This window comes from Nematolebias whitei, chromosome 7 (assembly GCF_014905685.2).
Source record: "Nematolebias whitei isolate Nwh7 chromosome 7, NemWhi1, whole genome shotgun sequence".
Taxonomy (NCBI): domain Eukaryota; kingdom Metazoa; phylum Chordata; class Actinopteri; order Cyprinodontiformes; family Rivulidae; genus Nematolebias; species Nematolebias whitei.
In genome coordinates, this window is record NC_056504.1 from 33,075,206 (window position 1) to 33,093,983 (window position 18,778).

Consider the following 18,778-nt stretch of genomic DNA (forward strand, 5'->3'; position numbering starts at 1 on the left):
GCTTTTCTGATTTTAATTTTGGATGAGAAATCTTGAGGGACAACGAGTCAAAAGCTAATAGCTAATAATTGGTTTAGCAATAATCAATAATCCTGGCTGAAAACTAGAAGCTACTCCTCCACCTCGACTGGTTGTTCTAGGAACTTGAAAATTTAAATAATAAGCAGAAGTGGATTCATTTATACTAACAAAATCCTCCTGCTGTAGTCAGGTTTGTCAGACAGAATAAATCAGTATGATGATCGGTTATCAGTTCATTAACTAACAGGGATTTAGAGGAAAGAGATCTGATGTTCAAAAATCCACAGTGATTTTATTATTTTGTTCTGTTAAGGTAACTGTGTTTATTTTAATAAGATTTTTATGATTTATATGTTTAGAGCTGATTTATGGTTTATTTAATTTGAGCCGTGGTTGAGCTGGCACTGTTTCAATGGGGGTGTGGGTGGGTAACAGAGGAGAAGCAACAGAGAGGTGTGGAAGACTACAACTCTGCTTCCTGGACTGGACCCTGGGTTGTCAATCATTTGGAGGATAAACAAAATCTGCCCAATTTCTAGAAAGAAGAGCAGCTTCCACCAAAGTAGGATGGATGCCATCTCTCCGCATCAGACCAGATGTCCCCAAAAAGCAGTCGCTATTTATCTACGTAAAAAGTATTTAAAACATCTGTTATTTTGCCTTACACATGTATTCCTCTATTCTTAAATTACACAAGTTAAAACTCAAAATGAGCTACTGTAATTAAATTATGAATAATAATTTTCATGTGAAATCTGCCTCCATCCCAGTGGAATAAGCAAATTATTTCAATCCAACTGACTGAGAATTAGAAGATATCTTGTATATTGGGCAAACATGAGATCATGGCAACAAAGTCTGAGTCAGTGTTACAAGAACAAAGTTAATTATAAACATAAAAAGTGATAAAAACACTGGTCTTAAGTTACAGGAAAAAAAAATATTACTGCATCATTTTGTTTGCACTCACTTAATCTTTATTAGGTAACAGAAGTTTACATTAGTGATCAAGAGTTGTGTTTTGCTGAAACAATTGCAGTAAAACTGGGGTGATGTGCTTTATCTGCACTGAGCTGAGAGTTTTAAAGTTGAGGCAGCAAGAGCTAAAACTTAGACAAGAGGTGGTTTGATGACAAAAGTGAGAAACTGTAATACAGAAAAGTGACAGAGGTATGACAGTGAGGCTGACTTGGCAAGAAAAGAGGGAAGGTAAATTTAGCTGGAGTACTGCAGGAGCAGGTGTAAAGAAAAATGACTGAACAAGGAGAAATGAGGGCTGCCAAACACAGAATTAAGAGGAGACAGGGAGAGCCAATAAAGAAAAAAATCGGAATATGAATTCGGAAAATAATGTGGAATTTTTCAGTAAGAGGTACACAAGGGTAATGGAAAGCAGTAATGGCAAAAAAAAAACAAAAAAAACAAATGCACAAAGGGATTAATATATAAAGGATTAGGAGGGTTGGATATGAACTGAAAAGATCTTCATCTGCACATAAAATCCCAAACAGAAGTGCACAAAACAGTTGTAAAATTTTCAAAATCTTACATTTCTGTCACTTAGTTTAGAATCCTGGTGCGAGATAGCACACCAGACAAAATGTGCTTGTAACCTCATTTTGTCATTTCATCAGAATTCTTCTCTCTTGTTTAACATGTTCAACAATACCCAGCCCTATGAATAATGAATAGACAGATATTATTTTGAGTCTCTAAGAAGAATGAGGCGATTCCTCTGCTCCACAATGCACTGCCAGTTTTCTTCATGACCTTTCTGGACATGCCACAGCTCTCATCCTCAACATTTAATTATCTTCTTTGGTAATTCCAAGCCTCTGTTCTTCTCCTTCCAGCAGCTTCCTGTAGGTTGCGATCTCTGCATCCAACTTGAGTTTAATGTGCAGCAGTTCCTGGTAGTCTTGAAGATACTTGGTCATCTCTAGTTTGGTGTCACAGAGTTGGGCCTCCAGCTGAGCGATGATGCTCTCTAGACCGCCCACCTTATCCAAGTGGGAGATTTCCATTTCATCCAACTGGTGCTCAAGGGCGGCATTGCGAGCCCTCAGAGAATCAATCTGGTTCTGTAGATCTGACACCTGGTTATGGAAGGTTGAGATTTCTTCTTTCATGGTCTTCATCTGCTCTTCATTTTTGCCTGCATGCTCCTTCAGGGTGTCAAACTTACCCTTGTACCACTTCTCAGCTTCCTGGACGTTGCGGGCAGCAACAGCTTCTATCTCTGCACGCATGTTGCGCAGATAAGCAGCCAGGTCAGGACGATCACCGTCCATCTCGACAGAAATCTTTGAGTCCTCAATCTGCTTCATGAGGTCAGCCACCTCTTCATCATGCAGCTTCTTGAGAAACTCTATCTCAGCCACCAGTTGTTCTATGCGCTTTTCGAGCTCTGCTTTTTGAAGCGTGGCATTGTCAACATCCTGACGAAACTCCTTTAGAATCAGCTCCGCTTCTTCTTTGAGCGCCATCTCCTCTTCCAGCTTCAGTCTCCATACTTCAACCTCCTCTTCAATGTAGCCTCGTTCAATATCTGCTGCTCCCTTCTCATTAGTCAGGCTCTCAATCAGCTCCCGCACCTCTTTGAACTTGAGCTCATACTCATCGCCGATGCCTACGGGGCTTCCTTTATACCGGTTTTGCAGCGCCTCCAGCTCAGCTTGAAGAGAGGCATTTCTCTGCTCAAGTGCCTGGACCTTTGAGATGTAACCTGCAAACTTGACATTGAGTTCTTGCATCTCCTCTTTCTCGTTGGCATGGTGTTGATGTATCTCAGTGCCCAACTCGATGGCAGTTCCACGATTACCGGAGCGCCCACGGCTATCATAAGAGGATCCACGGCAACGAGAAGGTGATGGACTCTGAACCCTGACTCTGCCACTGGAGCTGCTCACTTGCAGGCTCTTCTGGGTATATGATGAAGCTCTCATGTTGGCTAAAATGCTGGGCTTGCTTTTTAGTTTCCAGACAAAGGAATTGCTCTGTTGCGTTCTCACTCTGCCCACGTTGAACTGGCTCTCTTGGATCCCCTTTGTGTTTTTATATGGCAGTAAAGAATGTCTCAGGCAGCCTTGAAACTCAGGCGACGTTTTAACACATTTCAAAAGTGGATTATGACAGACTGTCAGAGAACTGTAGCTGCATGCTCTTTATTACTTAGCAATGTACTGTTAGTGGTCAGAAGGGTCAAGTCCACTCCCTAGCCTTGCCACCAGGACATGAAATAGTGGTCACATCATGTATGACTGCTATTTTTAACTCATTATCAACTCGGGACGCTAATGAAGTTGTGTGTGATGGACAGTGAGAGGGTATCCAGTGTTATGATAAACAATGGCAAAATGCCTTGACAGCGCATTCCCCCAAAATCAAAAATATGTAACAGGAAATTTTTTTTTCAATGTAATAAGCATGAAAAACATCCTTGGAGTGAGACAAGTTGATAATGAAATGCCACGTTTAAAACTGCTATCAATATTATTGAGCCGTTTATCCCGAGTATCACGTCTGCCTGCGGCTTTAAGAGTAAAATGGCTGAAACATTTGTAAACTTGATCTCCATGTAAATGTATGAAGTGTCACTCACTTTGACATACTGTCCTGCAAAGTCAGTGACCTCCGAAGTGAAGCAGCCTGAAGCATCCACAGGGCAAACAGGAGCCTGATCTCTCTGGATGATGTTATATTCGGAACACACCCTGTAATCATCCTGCAGAAAGAAAATTAATACAATTTAAAAGCAGCTGTGGCCAGTTTTCTATTGTTAATATTAATTCATGCATTTCTAACATACTTATTAGAGCAAATAAGACACTAAGATTACACTATGTTACTGACATTGTTTATTTTAGACTTTATTGCTATTAATATACTTAATTACATAATTAGAGTTTCCCCTCTGGAAACCTCTTCACCAGTTTAAAGACATGTTAAGACTGCACATTAAATTCCTTGTTGAGTTCAACACTTTTTCCAGCATTGAAACAAGCACAACTGGTATGTGGCAGCTATGTATGAAAGATGAGCTCTGACCAGCTCTAAATGTAATTTGTATTCAAACACCCTGTCAGGATTCAAGATCGATGACTCATAGGGTCATTTCACATCTAGTCATAACAAAAATAAAATTTGAAAAATGTCGTTTGGCAGCCCTTTTTCTCTTGCAGTGAAATCCTTGGAGCAGACGCATTCGTATTTCAGCTTTTACTACCAAACAAATCGATATGAATCTGACCAATGAACATAAAATCGGAAAACCAAAAGAAGCATTTAGATGCTAATTTAAGCAAGATGTAGACATATGTGATTGAAACCAAAGTGTTTGGAGACTGAAAACTAAACATCTACATCCTGAGGAGAAAGCTAAACCTGGAAGTGCTCACAACAGGCTTCAGTCAAAGGAGCATCCATCTGGCCTAAACAAAGCGCCTAAGCTATTAGTAACGAACTAACATCTGCATGTATCAGGAACTAACATCTGATTATATCGCCTTAATATGTTCATACTGCAACATTTTATACAAATGTTTAATAACACTAATAAAAAAACCTTTTAAAATAAGTCTTAAAAGCAGGCCAAAAAAAGAAGAATTTTTTTACTTTTTTTGTCCATTTATAAGGCTACGCTACTGTTAAGACACCGTTCATTTCACATTACCATCCATTTCTATACTTTAACAAGGTGGAACACAACGCTGCCGAGTAATCTCTGTAGTGAGAAATAGAGCAAAGAAAGAAGGAGAAGCTTTAAGGCGATACTCACAGCTCCAAAGTAAGGTGCCTGGTGGACCACTCCTGTGCCCTCTTCCTCCTTGACATAGTTATCTGTCACCACCTGGAAAGCTCCTTTCTCCCCACACTTGAGTCAAAGGAGAAGAATTAAATAAAGTGTGGCAGAGGGTGAAGAAGCAGAATAACTACAGACAAATTGAAAGGCTAGCTTCATGGTTTCCCTGTTCAAATGATGCATGTTACTGATCTAAAGTCCAACTTAAAAAAAAAAAAGACTTGATAAGTGTGGATAATAGCTACCATTAATGGTATTTAATTTTTATTTTACTTTTTCTGTCATGTTATGTATGAATAGGACATTTATCTAGGTAAATATAGTCCATCCATGGATGTAAATAATTTTGCTACACACAGACAGACAGTGACAAACAGAATATAGATGACAAAACATCTCTCATTCAAGCTTCATGGCCAAGTAGTCTCAAAACCCATGAGTTTGTTTTAAAATAAAGATTTAACCATAAAGAAGGATTTCAAATGTGGGTTTAGGACAAAAAAATGAGAGTGATATATGCTTTGATTTTATATTAACTAAATGTAAAATAAAAAACAAAAGAAATAAAAGATTCCACCAACCTTGGCAAAGTACTGAAAAAGAGGTTTGTACTTTTTCCCTTTCAAGATCTTTCCAGGAAACCTAGAAACAGATTAAAGACCTGTAACAAGTGTTGTATAAATTTGCAGAAGATACAATCCAAAACTTCCAACAACTTTTAGATATGAGCCTAAATAAAGCAATCACTTAAAACAAGGGGACTTAACCGCAATGCTAAGCAATTTCCACAAGTCATACACTAAATAATACAATGGTTTGGAAAAAGAGTAAATGTTACATTTAATAGAAAAAAAAACTAAAATATTTATTTAACTCATTTTGTAATTCTTGTTATAATGACAATTTTAGAAATTGAGGTCTAATATTGTACAAAATACGAGTATTAGATAAGGCAGTCCAGAAAAAAAAATCTTATGGTAAAAATTAATCGTAGCACAACATAAAAATCTTACAATCCCAGGCTTTAAGATTTATTTGTTGTTGTTGTTGTTGTTATTGTTGTTGTCTTTACCCCAATGACTTCTTGCATCTTACAAAGATAAAATACCTTTATGAGAAAAAACAATTTTAAAAGGAGATATGGTTCTGCTTTCAGCATCTTCATCAATAAAGATTGTTCTACTTGTTGGGGACAAAATCTATCTTGGAATCTTCAAATATTTCAATACAAGGAATATTTTCACATTGGTAACTAAATAAGGGATGTTTCTTTTAAAGATAACTTAAACTAGTGCAGTACACATATAGATTTAATTTAGAAATTCAGTATCAGTGAGTTCAATATTAAAATTGGAAAGCAATGCAATAAATGTTGGTCCATTAAGTCAGAGTCAGAGCGTCAGAGTTTCTTTATTGTCATTCGCACCTCATGTGGTACATGTGGTGGAGCGAAATTATGTACACAGGGTCCCAGTTACATCCAACAATAAAATGTATAAGAAAAACAGTAATAACATCTAAGATATGAACTAAGAAAAACATCAACTAAATATACAATAAGCACTCGTAACATAAAACATTGAACATCAGCACAAACATGAACATGAGTCTGTGTGAGCGGATGTGCACGCATGAACACATCAACATGAAACAGATCAGCAGCAACATGAAACAGATCAGCAGCAACATGTCGTGATTTTTTCACAGTGATTATTCTGGTTAGAGATTCATGAGTCTAACAGCCTCAGGGTAGAAGCTGTTCCTCAGTCTAGTGATTCTACACTTAATGCTTCTCAACCTCCTTCCTGAGGGGAGTGGGGCAAAAAGTGTGTGTGCTGGGTGAGTGAGGTCCTTCATGATGCAGGTAGCCCTCTTCCTGCATCTGGAGGTGTAGATGTCTGTGATGGTGGGGAGGCTGACTCTGACAGACTTCTGTGCAGCCTATTCTTAATAGTTATTTCTATCTTAATTTCTATCTTATTTATATCTTAATTCTTAATACTATTCTTAAACATCTTCATAACAGTTAGTTGGCCAGTGCAATAAACCTTTGACGTCCACAGTCGACTCAGTAGCTAAGATGCTTGTGAGCAATGTGATGACAGGAACAAGAGAGAGAAGTGAAAGAAAGGAGGTAATCTCAATATGATACCACACACTGCATGCTGTTCTGATACTAAGCAGTTCTAACTCAGATATGTATGTTTTTCTTTGTGCAAAAACTTTGATCCTGTGAAAGGTTTTCTATCCAGAGTTCAGCACTTTCATCTAACGTGGCACTGTTAATTTGTCCTAGAACCTGAATGGGATGAGTGAGAATAAGTTAAACCTAAACGTGTTCTTTCAGATTTCAACACATTCTGCATCCATTATTTATTCCGGTGTTGTATTCATTTCCCTCTGCTTCATCGAGCTGGGAAACTGGGAGAATTATCTCCTTTCTGCTGCAACATTATTTATGTCTCTGAAGTCTGGAGGAAAAGTCAATAAAGAACGCTTTGTGGAAAGAGTAAAACTCAAGTTTGGAATGCCAATCCCTCAGTAAAAAGAAAATAACCTGCTACCATTGGTCATTTCTATGAATGATGAAATCTCAAATTAAAAATGGAAAAAAAAAAAACGCAACAGCAGTGTTGAGATTTTACTACCGGTACTGAACAGTGAAGGAGTAAAAATGACAGGTACTGAACTGCACATGTCCTGATGTGTATGATGATTGGAGAGAAAATTCTATCCAAAGTTGAAAATATTTATGTGGTTGCTGAATAAATCATTGTACTATTCTCAAATTTAAAGAAAATTGTTGTAAAAGCCTACAATGTAATGTAAATTGACATTATTCATAATTTGTGCTTTTCTTGTAAAAGTTAAGTTGTGTTTTGTACTCACTTGTCCAAGATAGTGTATTCACTCTCTGACTTAAAAAGAGCTCCCAGTCTGGCCTCCATCATTATGTAGGTCTTTCCTGTAGAGTGATCTAAAGAGGGAGGGAAATAAATACTGCCATTTATTGAATTTAACATTTGCCTTACAGTTTGACAAAAAGAACAATCCCCAATTAAAAATGTCTAACAACAAAGTAATGCATCACATAGTACATAATGTTTGCACCATTCTTCTTCACAAGAGGTGCATCATTTTGTTAAAAGTTTACAGCTATTCATCAAGGCAAAGCTCTCAAATTTTCCACCACAACAGCTCCGTCTATGTGGGTAACCTTTTCCACTGGGCTAATCTACCTAAAATACACTGTTCTGCATGTTTTATGATTTGTTACGATGAATCTTTGTAAACTTCATTTATTCATTCAACCTTTATTTATACAGGTTAGTCCAACTGAGCTCATTTACAAAAGAGACCTGATTTTAACAAAGAGTGATGGCAACAATAAACAAAGACAACAGTAGACAACCATAAAAGAAAGAATATAAATTGAGAAGAACAAATTAAAGAAAATAGTATTTAAAAAACAAAACAAAAACAGCTAGATTGTCAAGCAATGTAGAAAACTAAAAAACAGGAACATGTCTGCATTGGTTTTTGCCATGAACTTAACAAATGTTTGAAGCCACTTATAGAGGTCAAGGTCGAGAGCTTCAGATCTTTTTGCAAGATATTCCAGGAAACAGGAGCGGAGTAGGAGAAGGCCCTTTTGCCAAGTTCAGTCCTCACTGAGGGAACACTGCATATAATAATGTCCTGAGAGCGCACGCTGTAGCTGCACTCACGCAGAGGCATGTAGGAGGAGATGTATGAAGGAAGCAGACCAAGAAGTGATTTTAAGATGAAAATGTACCAGTCCACGTGAAGTTAATGATGACCAGTTAATTAGTGAATACAGGGTGCAATGTTGGGTATGATAGTTACAGGCAGTTATAAATCTTAGCGCACCATTAGACAGCATCCAACATCTGCAGGGTGCTTGTAGGAGCGTTTTTGTAAATAATGTCACCATAGGGAAGGAAAATCGCAGTCACAAGACATTTCCTAGCATTCAGAGTTAGACAAGATCCATTTCTGTAAAAGAAACCCAATTTAGCTTTCAGTTTCCTTACCAAGTTTTCCATGTGAAGCTTTAAAGAGAGCTGCGAATCGACCAAGATACACAAATATTTGTAGGAATCAACAAACTCAATAGGAGCACCATTCAAGGATAAAATCGAAGGAAGGACTGCTGGGACCGAGTTCCTGTTTCAGAACAACATTCCTTTGGTTTTGTCGGCGTTTAGGAAAAGTTTGAGATGGAACAAATCTGACTGGTTAATGTCAAAAGAGGATTGCAAAAGCTGGAAAACCTTAGCAACTGTTTGAGCTCAACAATAAACAACTGTATCATCAGCATAGAAATGTAAGGATGCATCAGGGATGGTCTGACCTACATTAGCTATATAGATTGTGAAGAGGGTGGGACCTAAGACTGAGCCTTATGGTACACCATTGTTAACAGTTAGATAACTGGAAGAAGTACCATTATGTTGAACACATTGTCTTCAACCAAGCCAACTGTTTTGTTTTGATTTTTTATTTCTTAGAGAAAATACACTCTTGCTTTGCCAAATGCACTAAAACAATCTAAATGAACAGTAAATTTAACCATATTTAATTTCATTTAAATTGGGCAAATAAATAAAATTGGGTGAAAAACATGTAAAGCCTGAATTTGCAACAATTGATTCAGATTTTAATTGTTTTCCAGTGATCATCAACTCAGTACAATCCTTGGTGTGTTGCAGTTAGTCTAAAACAGTCTTGGACTTCAACCTGTAAGGGTCTGATGGGAGTTCTTGAACTTTAGGCAGCTTCTCTGAGTCTGCGCTGACCTTTAAGTGAACTTGTTGGGATGTTCAATCGTGGGAAGATTGACATCTGTCTTCAGTGGTTTTCACTTGTCAATAATCTTTCTCACTGCAGAATGATGGACTCCAAATAGTTTGGAAATAGCCTTATGTCCCTTTCCAGATGGACAGGAAAGTAATTATTGTGTCTCTGGGATAATCTTTCCCTCTTGATATTGTATTAAAACACAAATGGATGCTCCAGGACAACAAATCATTAGAATCTCAGCTTTGATTACCAAAACATTTCTGCAACTAATGCCATTTTATTTCGTATTGATGCAGTGAGAGAATACTTTAATTTTTCCACATAACTCCTAGATTTTTCTGATTAAGTTACATAACGATAGATAAATTGGGTTGTATTTACTGGTACCCAATTCTATTACCTAGTTTTAGAACCAAATAGTTTCATTTATTGTTAAATATTATATATTTAATGTTATTATAACAGTTTTGTATATTTTACATTTGATAATACAATTCAAGAAATAATGACTCTGCTCATTAATAAGTTGTGAAACCTTTCAAGGGGAGGTGGAGGCAGTCATTTATTAAAGTCTCTCATCCTAATAGCCCCTGCAGAGTGATTAATGCGTTTTCACATCAACTTTCTGTACAGTAAACAACATCTCATCAAATAGGTTTCAACTCTGCTTAGCCTGACAGTAAAGTCTTGCATTTTAACATGGAGAGATAAGATGCAGTTACAACCAGCATCTGAGGAGGAGAAAGTCAACGTTTACCACCTAAAGTAAAGAAAACAGCAGACATTTTGGAAAACCATGGGGAGACGTGGGGAAAATCAAAAACAAGGATATACTGAAAACAGCTGGCACAACGTTTGTGCAGAGGTCAGGAAACAAACGGCCTGAGACAGAGACAAATAAAGAGAGAGAGAGAGAGTGAGTGGACAGGGCAGAATCAATACAAGATGTTTCTTTCCCTCCGTGGCGTAAAAAATGACTGCACAGGTCAGACCTGTCGCTGATGACGAGCCTCAGCAACAACGAGTGAGCAAAGGAGATGGACTGAGAAATGAATAACATAATGAAGGCCAAAAATTGGGGCGATATAAAAAAAAAAAAAAAAAGAGCAATGAGGAAATGGGAGGAAAAAATGTTGGGATAAAGATGGAGCTAGAAAAGCAGGGAGCTGAGGAACGATTCTGTGCCGAGACCCAAAAAAAAAGAAGCCACATTCATTGGTATTCTAAGGCAGTCTCCCATGCAGCACAGCACAATCAGTGCAGTCTGGATGACATAACATGCTTCAAGAGTGCCCCCTGCAGTATCAGCTACACCACCACCAGGCTACAGGAATCTAGGTCATCCATTTAAGAATCCACCAGTTTCTCTCACAGGAAACCAAAAACTACAGCATGGGGGGAGCAGAAAACAGTAGTCACCTCTCTAGGGTTTTCTTTATCTGAACAAGGACAATGCCTTTTTTATTTTTTTATTTTTAATGACCTGATTTCAAGCTTATCCAGATTTTTAGGTTTCAGCCACGACACAACAAGTACCTGTTTCAAGACCTCAGAATCAGTTCAGGGTCTAACTTTCAAACCGTCGTGCGGAAAATCAAGTTTTCAACACGCGTTTCTTGTCAACATATCTTTAAATTAAAGAGGGTCAACACTAAACATTTTATGATGAAATGCATTCTTAAACATTTTTTATAGATATATTGTTTATACTGTAATCAAAATAAAACATGTATTCTGTCAGCATAAAATTAAAAAAGATTGTCCGCATTGTTTAATACGTTTGTTTTAAAGGCTTTACAGCATTTAAAAACTCTGCAATATTACAAACATTCTCCTCAAAGAGTATTCATACGGTCATGATGTTTGAAAAAGAAATATGGCTGTTGGTTTTCATTGTTTACTTGACCATATTACAAAAATAATAATAATAATCCTGCAATGACGCCTTGGTTACATTTTTAACAAAAAATGAGCAGCTGCCCTGAACTCTGCCAATTTTTAATCACATGACTAACCAATCAGAGCAGAGCAGGACTTTCAGAGGGAGTTTAAAGAGTTAGAGGACTTTCAAGGAACAGAAGCTGAAAAAATAATCAGACTGACAAAAAAGGTCTAACCTTATAAACTCTCAAAAATTAACATTTAACCCACTGTTATTTACCCTTTAATTACTTGTGAACTTTTGAGATTTTTTTTTCATACTCAAATGTACACTTTCAGGTGTATTACCAATAAGCAACCATAATAGTCTGCTTTCAACAAAACACCAAGGAAAGCAGCTAATTCTGACACCCAGGTGAAAGGATTTGGGATTTTATATCAAACCTAACAGAATGATAAAGATTAATTTGGTCGGCTGTTTATTGATTTGATCTAAAATGAGCAGAATGAATATGACACAGAAAGGCACTGAAATCGACAAGAATAAAAGTGTTTCAAGCTAGATGTCTTCCATTAACATAAGAATTTCTTATTAAGTGATTTTTACTAACCTGCTGGATTCGTTTTTACCAGTTACATCAAACAAAGTGGTAACTGTGTTGATTTAAATAAATCAAATATTGTGGTCCTAAGGCAGATTATCCATATACAAGAGGCAATGTTTAAAACTCTTTAAAATGTGCAAAAGATCATTTTCGAAAAGACGAGGGGTTATTCGAAAGTCAAAAAACTCCAAAAATAAAACTAAGAGAAACTGAACTGAAACATAAACAGGTGTCATAGAAGCCACTCCCATAGCTCCAGGTTTTATGACTCATCCAGTTTCTTTTTGCAAACTAAAAACATGAATTTATTCACAGGAAACAAATCTGCTATGCTGCATTCATTTATAGCCTAATGCCACAACACAGAGACAGAAAACATGGAGTCCATCACATAAAAGGCTTCTTGTCATAATATGCATGACAAAAATGTTATATATATATATATATATATATTTTAAATAAAGTTTGGGTAAAATTTTGAAACTGAATACAAATATTGTTTATAAACATTAAATGTATTTTGTCTGAACCAGGCAGAACCACATTATGTGGGTAACTACATTGAATTTTGAAAAGTGCTCTAGTTACAAACATAAAATACTGCATCTTAGAATAAACCTACTGTTCTTGAAAGTCAGGTGCCTAAATGACTGAAGACAGTCCGTTAAACAAATTAGAAACAAAAAGCTTTTTTTTAGCTTAAATATACTTTATAACATTTAAAGACAATGGCTGAAAAGTCCACCCATACATCACAGTACAACTATTTGGTCCTATGGGTGAAATTTGAAAAGGCCGTACTCTTCCTCTGCTGTGCTCTAAAGCTAATACTGTGGTTTAAAACTCTAAACCAACACAGAAACTAGATGTTCAATCAGAAAACTTTGACCTTGGGCATCAGTATTCAAGATAAACTATATGTCAAGAAATCCACAACACTAGAACAACAGAAACAACCCCAACTTAAAATGCATAAGCAGTCATTTCACTGAAGTAGCAGAGCTGTGTGCCGGGGGGTGGGGGTTTGGATGGATAATGGTAGAGGAAACACTGTCTTCTTCTTCCTCTTTTGGCTTTTCCCTCTTCAGGGGTCACCACAGTGAGTCATCCTCCTCCATCTCACTCTGTCCTCTGCATCTTCCATCCTCACTCCAGCTACCTCCATGTCCTCTCTAACTGCATTCATATCCAGCTGCATTTCTAACATCCTTCTACCAATATACCCACTGTCCCTCCTCTGGACATGTCCAAACCATCTCAGTCTGGTCTCTCTAACTTTATCTCACAGTTGTTCAACCTGTGCTGTACCTCTGATGATTTCATTCCTAATCTTATCCATCCTTGTCACTCCTAAGGAGAACCTCAAAATCTTTATTTCTGCCACTTCCAGTTCTTCCTCCTGTCTTTTTGTCAATGCCACTGTCTCCAGACCATACAACATAGCTGGTCTCACCACTGTCTTGTAAACTCTTCCTTTGACCTTTGCTGACACCTTTTTGTCACAAATCACTCCTGAAACTTTTGTCCATCCACTCCATCCTGCCTGGACTCTCTCCTTCACCTCTTTACCACACTCCCCATTTTCCTGGACAGTGGACCCCAAGTACTTGAAGTCCTGCACCTTTGTGACCTCTGCTCCTTGTAGCCTCACTGTTCCACCAGCCTCCCTCTCATTCACACACATGTACTCTGTCTTACTACAACTGACTTTCATTCCTCTTCTTTCAAGTGCATACCTCCACCTCTCCAAGTTCTCTTCAGTTCCCTGTTCTCACCACAGATCACAATGTCATCTGCAAACATCAGTCCACGGGGATTCTTGCCTGACCTCATCTGTTAAGTCGGTCCATCACCAGAGCAAACAAGAAGGGGCTCAGAGCTGATCCATGATGCACTCCCACCTCCACCTTGAAGCTATCTGTCACTCATACAGCACATCTCACCACTGTCCTGCTGTCCTCATACATGTCCTGAACCAGTCTAACATACTTTTCTGCCACTCCAGATTTCCTCATGCAATACCACACCTCCTCCCTCGGCACCCTGTCATATGATTTTTCTAAATCCACAAAGACACGATGGAGGTCTTTCTGACCCTCTCTGTTCTTCTCCATCAGCATCCTCAAAGCAAAGATAGCCTCTGTGGTGCTCTTTCTAAAGATGAAACCATACGGCTGCTCACAAATAGTCACCTCTCTTCTAAGTCTAGGGGTAGGGGAAATACTGTAATCACTGTATATATACATTCTCATAATAATGATAGCAATTATTATTTAAAATATCATGAGATATTGCTTTATATATTTTTTTTTTGTTTGTTTTTTACAAAATAACCTTGTACATACATATTTAGTCCTAGCCTGTGCAAGGACATGAGCGAGTGTTAACTTTATTCTGTCTCACCTTTGGCCTTGATGTACAAGAACTCTGGGTTGACACAAAGGGCCAAGTTGCTCGGCAGTGTCCAAGGTGTGGTTGTCCAAGCAATGAAAGAAACGTTCTCATCTTCAACCAAAGGGAAACTGACAATCACAGAGGGATCCTGGACATCCTTTAGATACAAAGAAACGGAATAATTCAGCTTTGTTCAGCACCTTTTTTATTTTTAAATTTGGAGGTAGAATATTTTTTTGACTGTGTTATTGAATACCAACAAAGGTTCACAGTGGAATCATGCGTACTGCATACATATTCACTGAATCGCACATATTAATAATGATGTAGACTTTTTCCACACAAGTTTTAGGCCAAATAATTTCATAAAGATCCGCCAGCATAAAGAGTTGAGAATGCAGAAAGATGTATGATGCTCTAATAAAAAGGACTAACTTCAGTCTTGAAGAGCACACTTTCTGTGCCCACTTACACCCTCTGTAACATATACTAAACTACAGTATATAAAGTATGAAATACTAAACAGAGAGAGTGTTAGCGAAATAAATATAAACAGGATGGGACTGTAAATATGGTGGTAAAGCAATACATTCACTACAATCTCACCCTTGAACAGTAGATGTCAGTACAGAGAAGTTGTACAGTTGGTACATTTTTCATAAACAAAAAAGACAACAACACAATATGAACGCATCCATGGTGCTGTTTACAAAGTTGTGTATGAAGAGAATGACTTCAGAGAAAATTTAATTTCAATATTAACAAGCAGTATGACGAGGGACAAAAACTGGCCATTTACGATAATGATACGGTTACGACGATACTCGGGACACACTGTTAACACTTTACCATTAAATTCCATTCAAAGCAGGATTTCAGACCCAGAAAAGGGTTGTGCTTGTGCTTACCTTGTAGTTCTGATTAGACTCAAAGTTGGAGAGGGGGGTGTTGCAGGCAGTCGAGTAAGGCATGACTTTAAATCCACGATATACAAAACCCTTGTCATAGAGCTGTTTGAACACCCACCTAGGAAAATTAAAATAAAATAAAAATACTATAATAATGCATTCATTTGACAACTGTTGAAAAGTTTCAATAAAAAAGAAACAAAGCTAATGAAGGAAAAAGCAGTTCAAATATACTTTATAAAACAGCATCAACATATTTGACAGGGCAGCAAAAATCAAGAAACATTACTGGCTTCAGTGGAAACATGACCTACCTCTACACCATCTCGACACCCAAAATTATTTGATCATTGTATTATTGCTCAAGCTGACTGAAAATCAAGACATTCAGAAGAGGTCCAATTATTTACCCACCCCAAAAAACACTAAGCCTTTGTAAGTTTGCTGAATATTTTTTCTAAATAAAAACACGAATAAGTCGCAAAATCATTTAAATCATTTTCCCTTAAAATGTGCCTGTCATAGTTGTGTCCTCAGTTTCTGTCAACTCATCAGATTTTTGCACAATCTTCACTAAGTCAGGACGGTGTGAAATCACCAGAAAAGTTTGTTTTTTGTATTTTATTACATGTCACATTAACCAAATAATATTCCAAGATAGTTCAGGACTTGAAATTCTTGTTGGACTGAAAAACAAATCACACTTTTTGTCCAGTCTGACAGAGTTGAAACAAAGCAAGTTCTAAAATCAAACATTGCTTTTTGTTTCTGTTTAGAAACTGTTTCTTTACAAGGTTAAAGACAGTTCTTTCCTGTCTTGTCCCATACCTCAAGAATCCCCGAAATGTTTAACTAAAAGCTATCAACGCCTTGTCTACGTTTTACTTTTCATTTCTGTTTGCCAAAATAATAAATGTTAATTTGGTATTTCAGGTTTGTGTATTTGGAAACTGATAAGTTATTATAAGACGGATCCGGATGCAAATTTAAACAAAAGAAATACATCAGTATTTGCTAATTGATAAAGATAAAAGGAATGTGTTTTTAAAAAAATCTAATTTTGTTTATTACGGTTGTAATTTTAAACCAAACACCAGTGTGTTTAGTCTTTCTATAAGACAATTTTCCTTTAAACTAAATCAATTTTAAAATATTACATATTGCATATATATTGATAATGACAAATTTTACATCAGTTTAGCCCAGTCTATGGGAATATGCATGAACTTGTGATCTACGTACCACACTGTTTCCATGAACCATGGGTACAGAGTCTTGTAGTCGTTGTTGAAGTCAATCCACCGACCCATTCTTGTCACTGAAATCTACAAACAAAAATAACATGATTATTTGATAAATGCTTGCAGTGACATTTATTATGAGGTGAGTTTTCTGTGTTTACCTCCCATTCATTAGAATATCTCATGACAATGTTTCGACACTGCTTGTTGTACTCAGCGATGCCCATCTTGGCCACATCTTCAGGCCCTTTGATCCCTAAAGTTTTATCAATTTCATACTCCTGCAGACAGACATGAGTAATTAATTATTAATAATTATTTTAAACCTTTACCAAACTCACACTTAGAAAGCTAAACCTTTACAACAGATTTAAAGAAATCCTACCACAGGTAGGCCATGGCAATCCCAGCCAAAGCGCCGGTCCACATGAAAGCCATTCTGGTGGGCAAAGCGAGTAACAATGTCCTTGATGGTGCCAGCTAAGATGTGACCGTAGTGGGGTAAACCCGTGGCAAAAGGAGGGCCATCATAGAAGCTGTACCTGGTTAGGCAATGATAGAAAACATGTATCCAAACTACTGTTAAAAAAAACAAACCTTTTTTTTTTCAAATAGTAAACAGAAATGTTTTCACATAGACTTCATGAGATTTTACCCCACGATTACATAGTTCACTCATGTTGTGATTATACATGTCAAGGTAAACCAGTTTGAAATGTAATTTAAGTGAAATTATTGTCCTCATTGTATGTTCCCATACAATGACAAAAATGTATTCTCTGCATTTGACCCATCACACGAGAGAAACCCCCAAGTGGAACAGAAGGCAGCTATGTAAGCGTGCGATGAGCAGTTAGTGCATAGGTCTATTGCTCAAGGGACACCACAACATATGGGCATAGAGGGGAATCAAACCTGCAACTTTTAAGCAGGCTGCCCCTACCACTACACCACAACCATCATGTAGTGCAATGGCAGGGCATTAAAGAAGAAATAATATTTAACTTACTTTCTTGCAATCAAAAGCATAAACTATCCTCAAGGTCACCAAGAAGAAACCCATAAACTCACAAATCATGTTAAGGATTTATCAAAAAATATTTTTAATTAAATTCATACTATACATAATTTATCTCTATATCAGTTTTCTGTCAAGCTTTCTTTTAACCTATGTGGACACTATATTTTAAATACAATGTGCTGTGTGTCTCATCTCAGGTAAAAACACAATAATCCACATTTACCTGGGTCTGTTCTTAGACTGTCTGAGGCATTCCTGAAAACAGTCCTTTTCTTGCCAAAACTGCAAGATCTTCTCCTCTTCAGAGGGAAAGTTGATGGATTCGGGGACTGACTCCACCATGACGGCTGTCCAGATTACAACAAAAAGCAAAAACAAACAAAAAAATGATTTACTGGATTAGATTTGCAGAAATCAGTGTGCAGTAAAATAATAAAATCAAGTATTAAAAGGTTATTAAGATGTAGTTTCTCTTTACGCTGCAGATTCAAGATAAGTTTGTCACGACTCTTTACAAGTAATCACTAAAACTTAAAAGTCATCACACAAGTCACATTTCCAGAGCAGAGCGCACACTTCACTGCTGACACCTCATTTGTTGTTAGCTAGCAGGCTAAGTTAGCAGTTCTCCGCTTTAGGTCGGTTGTGGTAAAATAAACCGTAAAGTTCGTTAAATGTGACCTTTAAATACATATTTACCAACAGTCAATTGTTAAAGAATATAAAGCTGGAAATCACAAGTTTGCGTTTAGTTTGAATGCAGACACTTACATGCTCTGAAACCGGCTGCCAATTGACACGAGAAATGATGCAAACGGAAGTCACAGAGTGAGCGGAAGTGACGACATTTGCACTTCAACATAAAATCCAAGTTGTCTCAATAAAACATTGTCTCAAAGGCATGTCGTTTGACCGAAACAATAATGAAAATAAAATATATTTAAGTTAGCAATTAAACTAGTAAAACATAAAGCAAAGTTAAAGTTAAAGTAAAGCTAAAAAAAATATTGTTCTTTCTTTACAGCAAGTTTATTTACACTTAGTTTGTGGTTTTATAATTTAGCCTTGTGAACAATATATAT

The 18,778-nt window shown here is 37.1% G+C and overlaps 2 protein-coding genes across 2 annotated transcripts in view; both read right to left on the bottom strand.

Annotated features, from left to right (window-relative positions):
- Nucleotides 1–18,537, bottom strand: part of iars1 (isoleucyl-tRNA synthetase 1) — a 58,401-nt gene extending 39,864 nt beyond the window's left edge. Inside the window, exons 1-11 of the mRNA XM_037678782.1 lie at nucleotides 18,468–18,537; nucleotides 17,920–18,043; nucleotides 17,061–17,217; nucleotides 16,837–16,956; nucleotides 16,677–16,759; nucleotides 15,435–15,552; nucleotides 14,536–14,683; nucleotides 7,712–7,799; nucleotides 5,404–5,464; nucleotides 4,799–4,894; nucleotides 3,623–3,745 (exon numbers count right to left, since the gene is read on the bottom strand). Of these exons, the coding sequence (XP_037534710.1) occupies nucleotides 3,623–3,745; nucleotides 4,799–4,894; nucleotides 5,404–5,464; nucleotides 7,712–7,799; nucleotides 14,536–14,683; nucleotides 15,435–15,552; nucleotides 16,677–16,759; nucleotides 16,837–16,956; nucleotides 17,061–17,217; nucleotides 17,920–18,038 (1,113 nt within the window). The 5' untranslated portion in view covers nucleotides 18,039–18,043; nucleotides 18,468–18,537. The remainder of the gene's footprint in view (nucleotides 1–3,622; nucleotides 3,746–4,798; nucleotides 4,895–5,403; nucleotides 5,465–7,711; nucleotides 7,800–14,535; nucleotides 14,684–15,434; nucleotides 15,553–16,676; nucleotides 16,760–16,836; nucleotides 16,957–17,060; nucleotides 17,218–17,919; nucleotides 18,044–18,467) is intronic.
- LOC119411839 (vimentin-like) lies at nucleotides 1,675–2,966 on the bottom strand. The gene has a single exon (XM_037678783.1). It carries the CDS (start codon nucleotides 2,964–2,966, stop codon nucleotides 1,827–1,829), a length of 1,140 nt encoding a protein of 379 aa, XP_037534711.1. The 3' UTR covers nucleotides 1,675–1,826.
- Nucleotides 18,538–18,778: the final 241 nt, after the last annotated feature.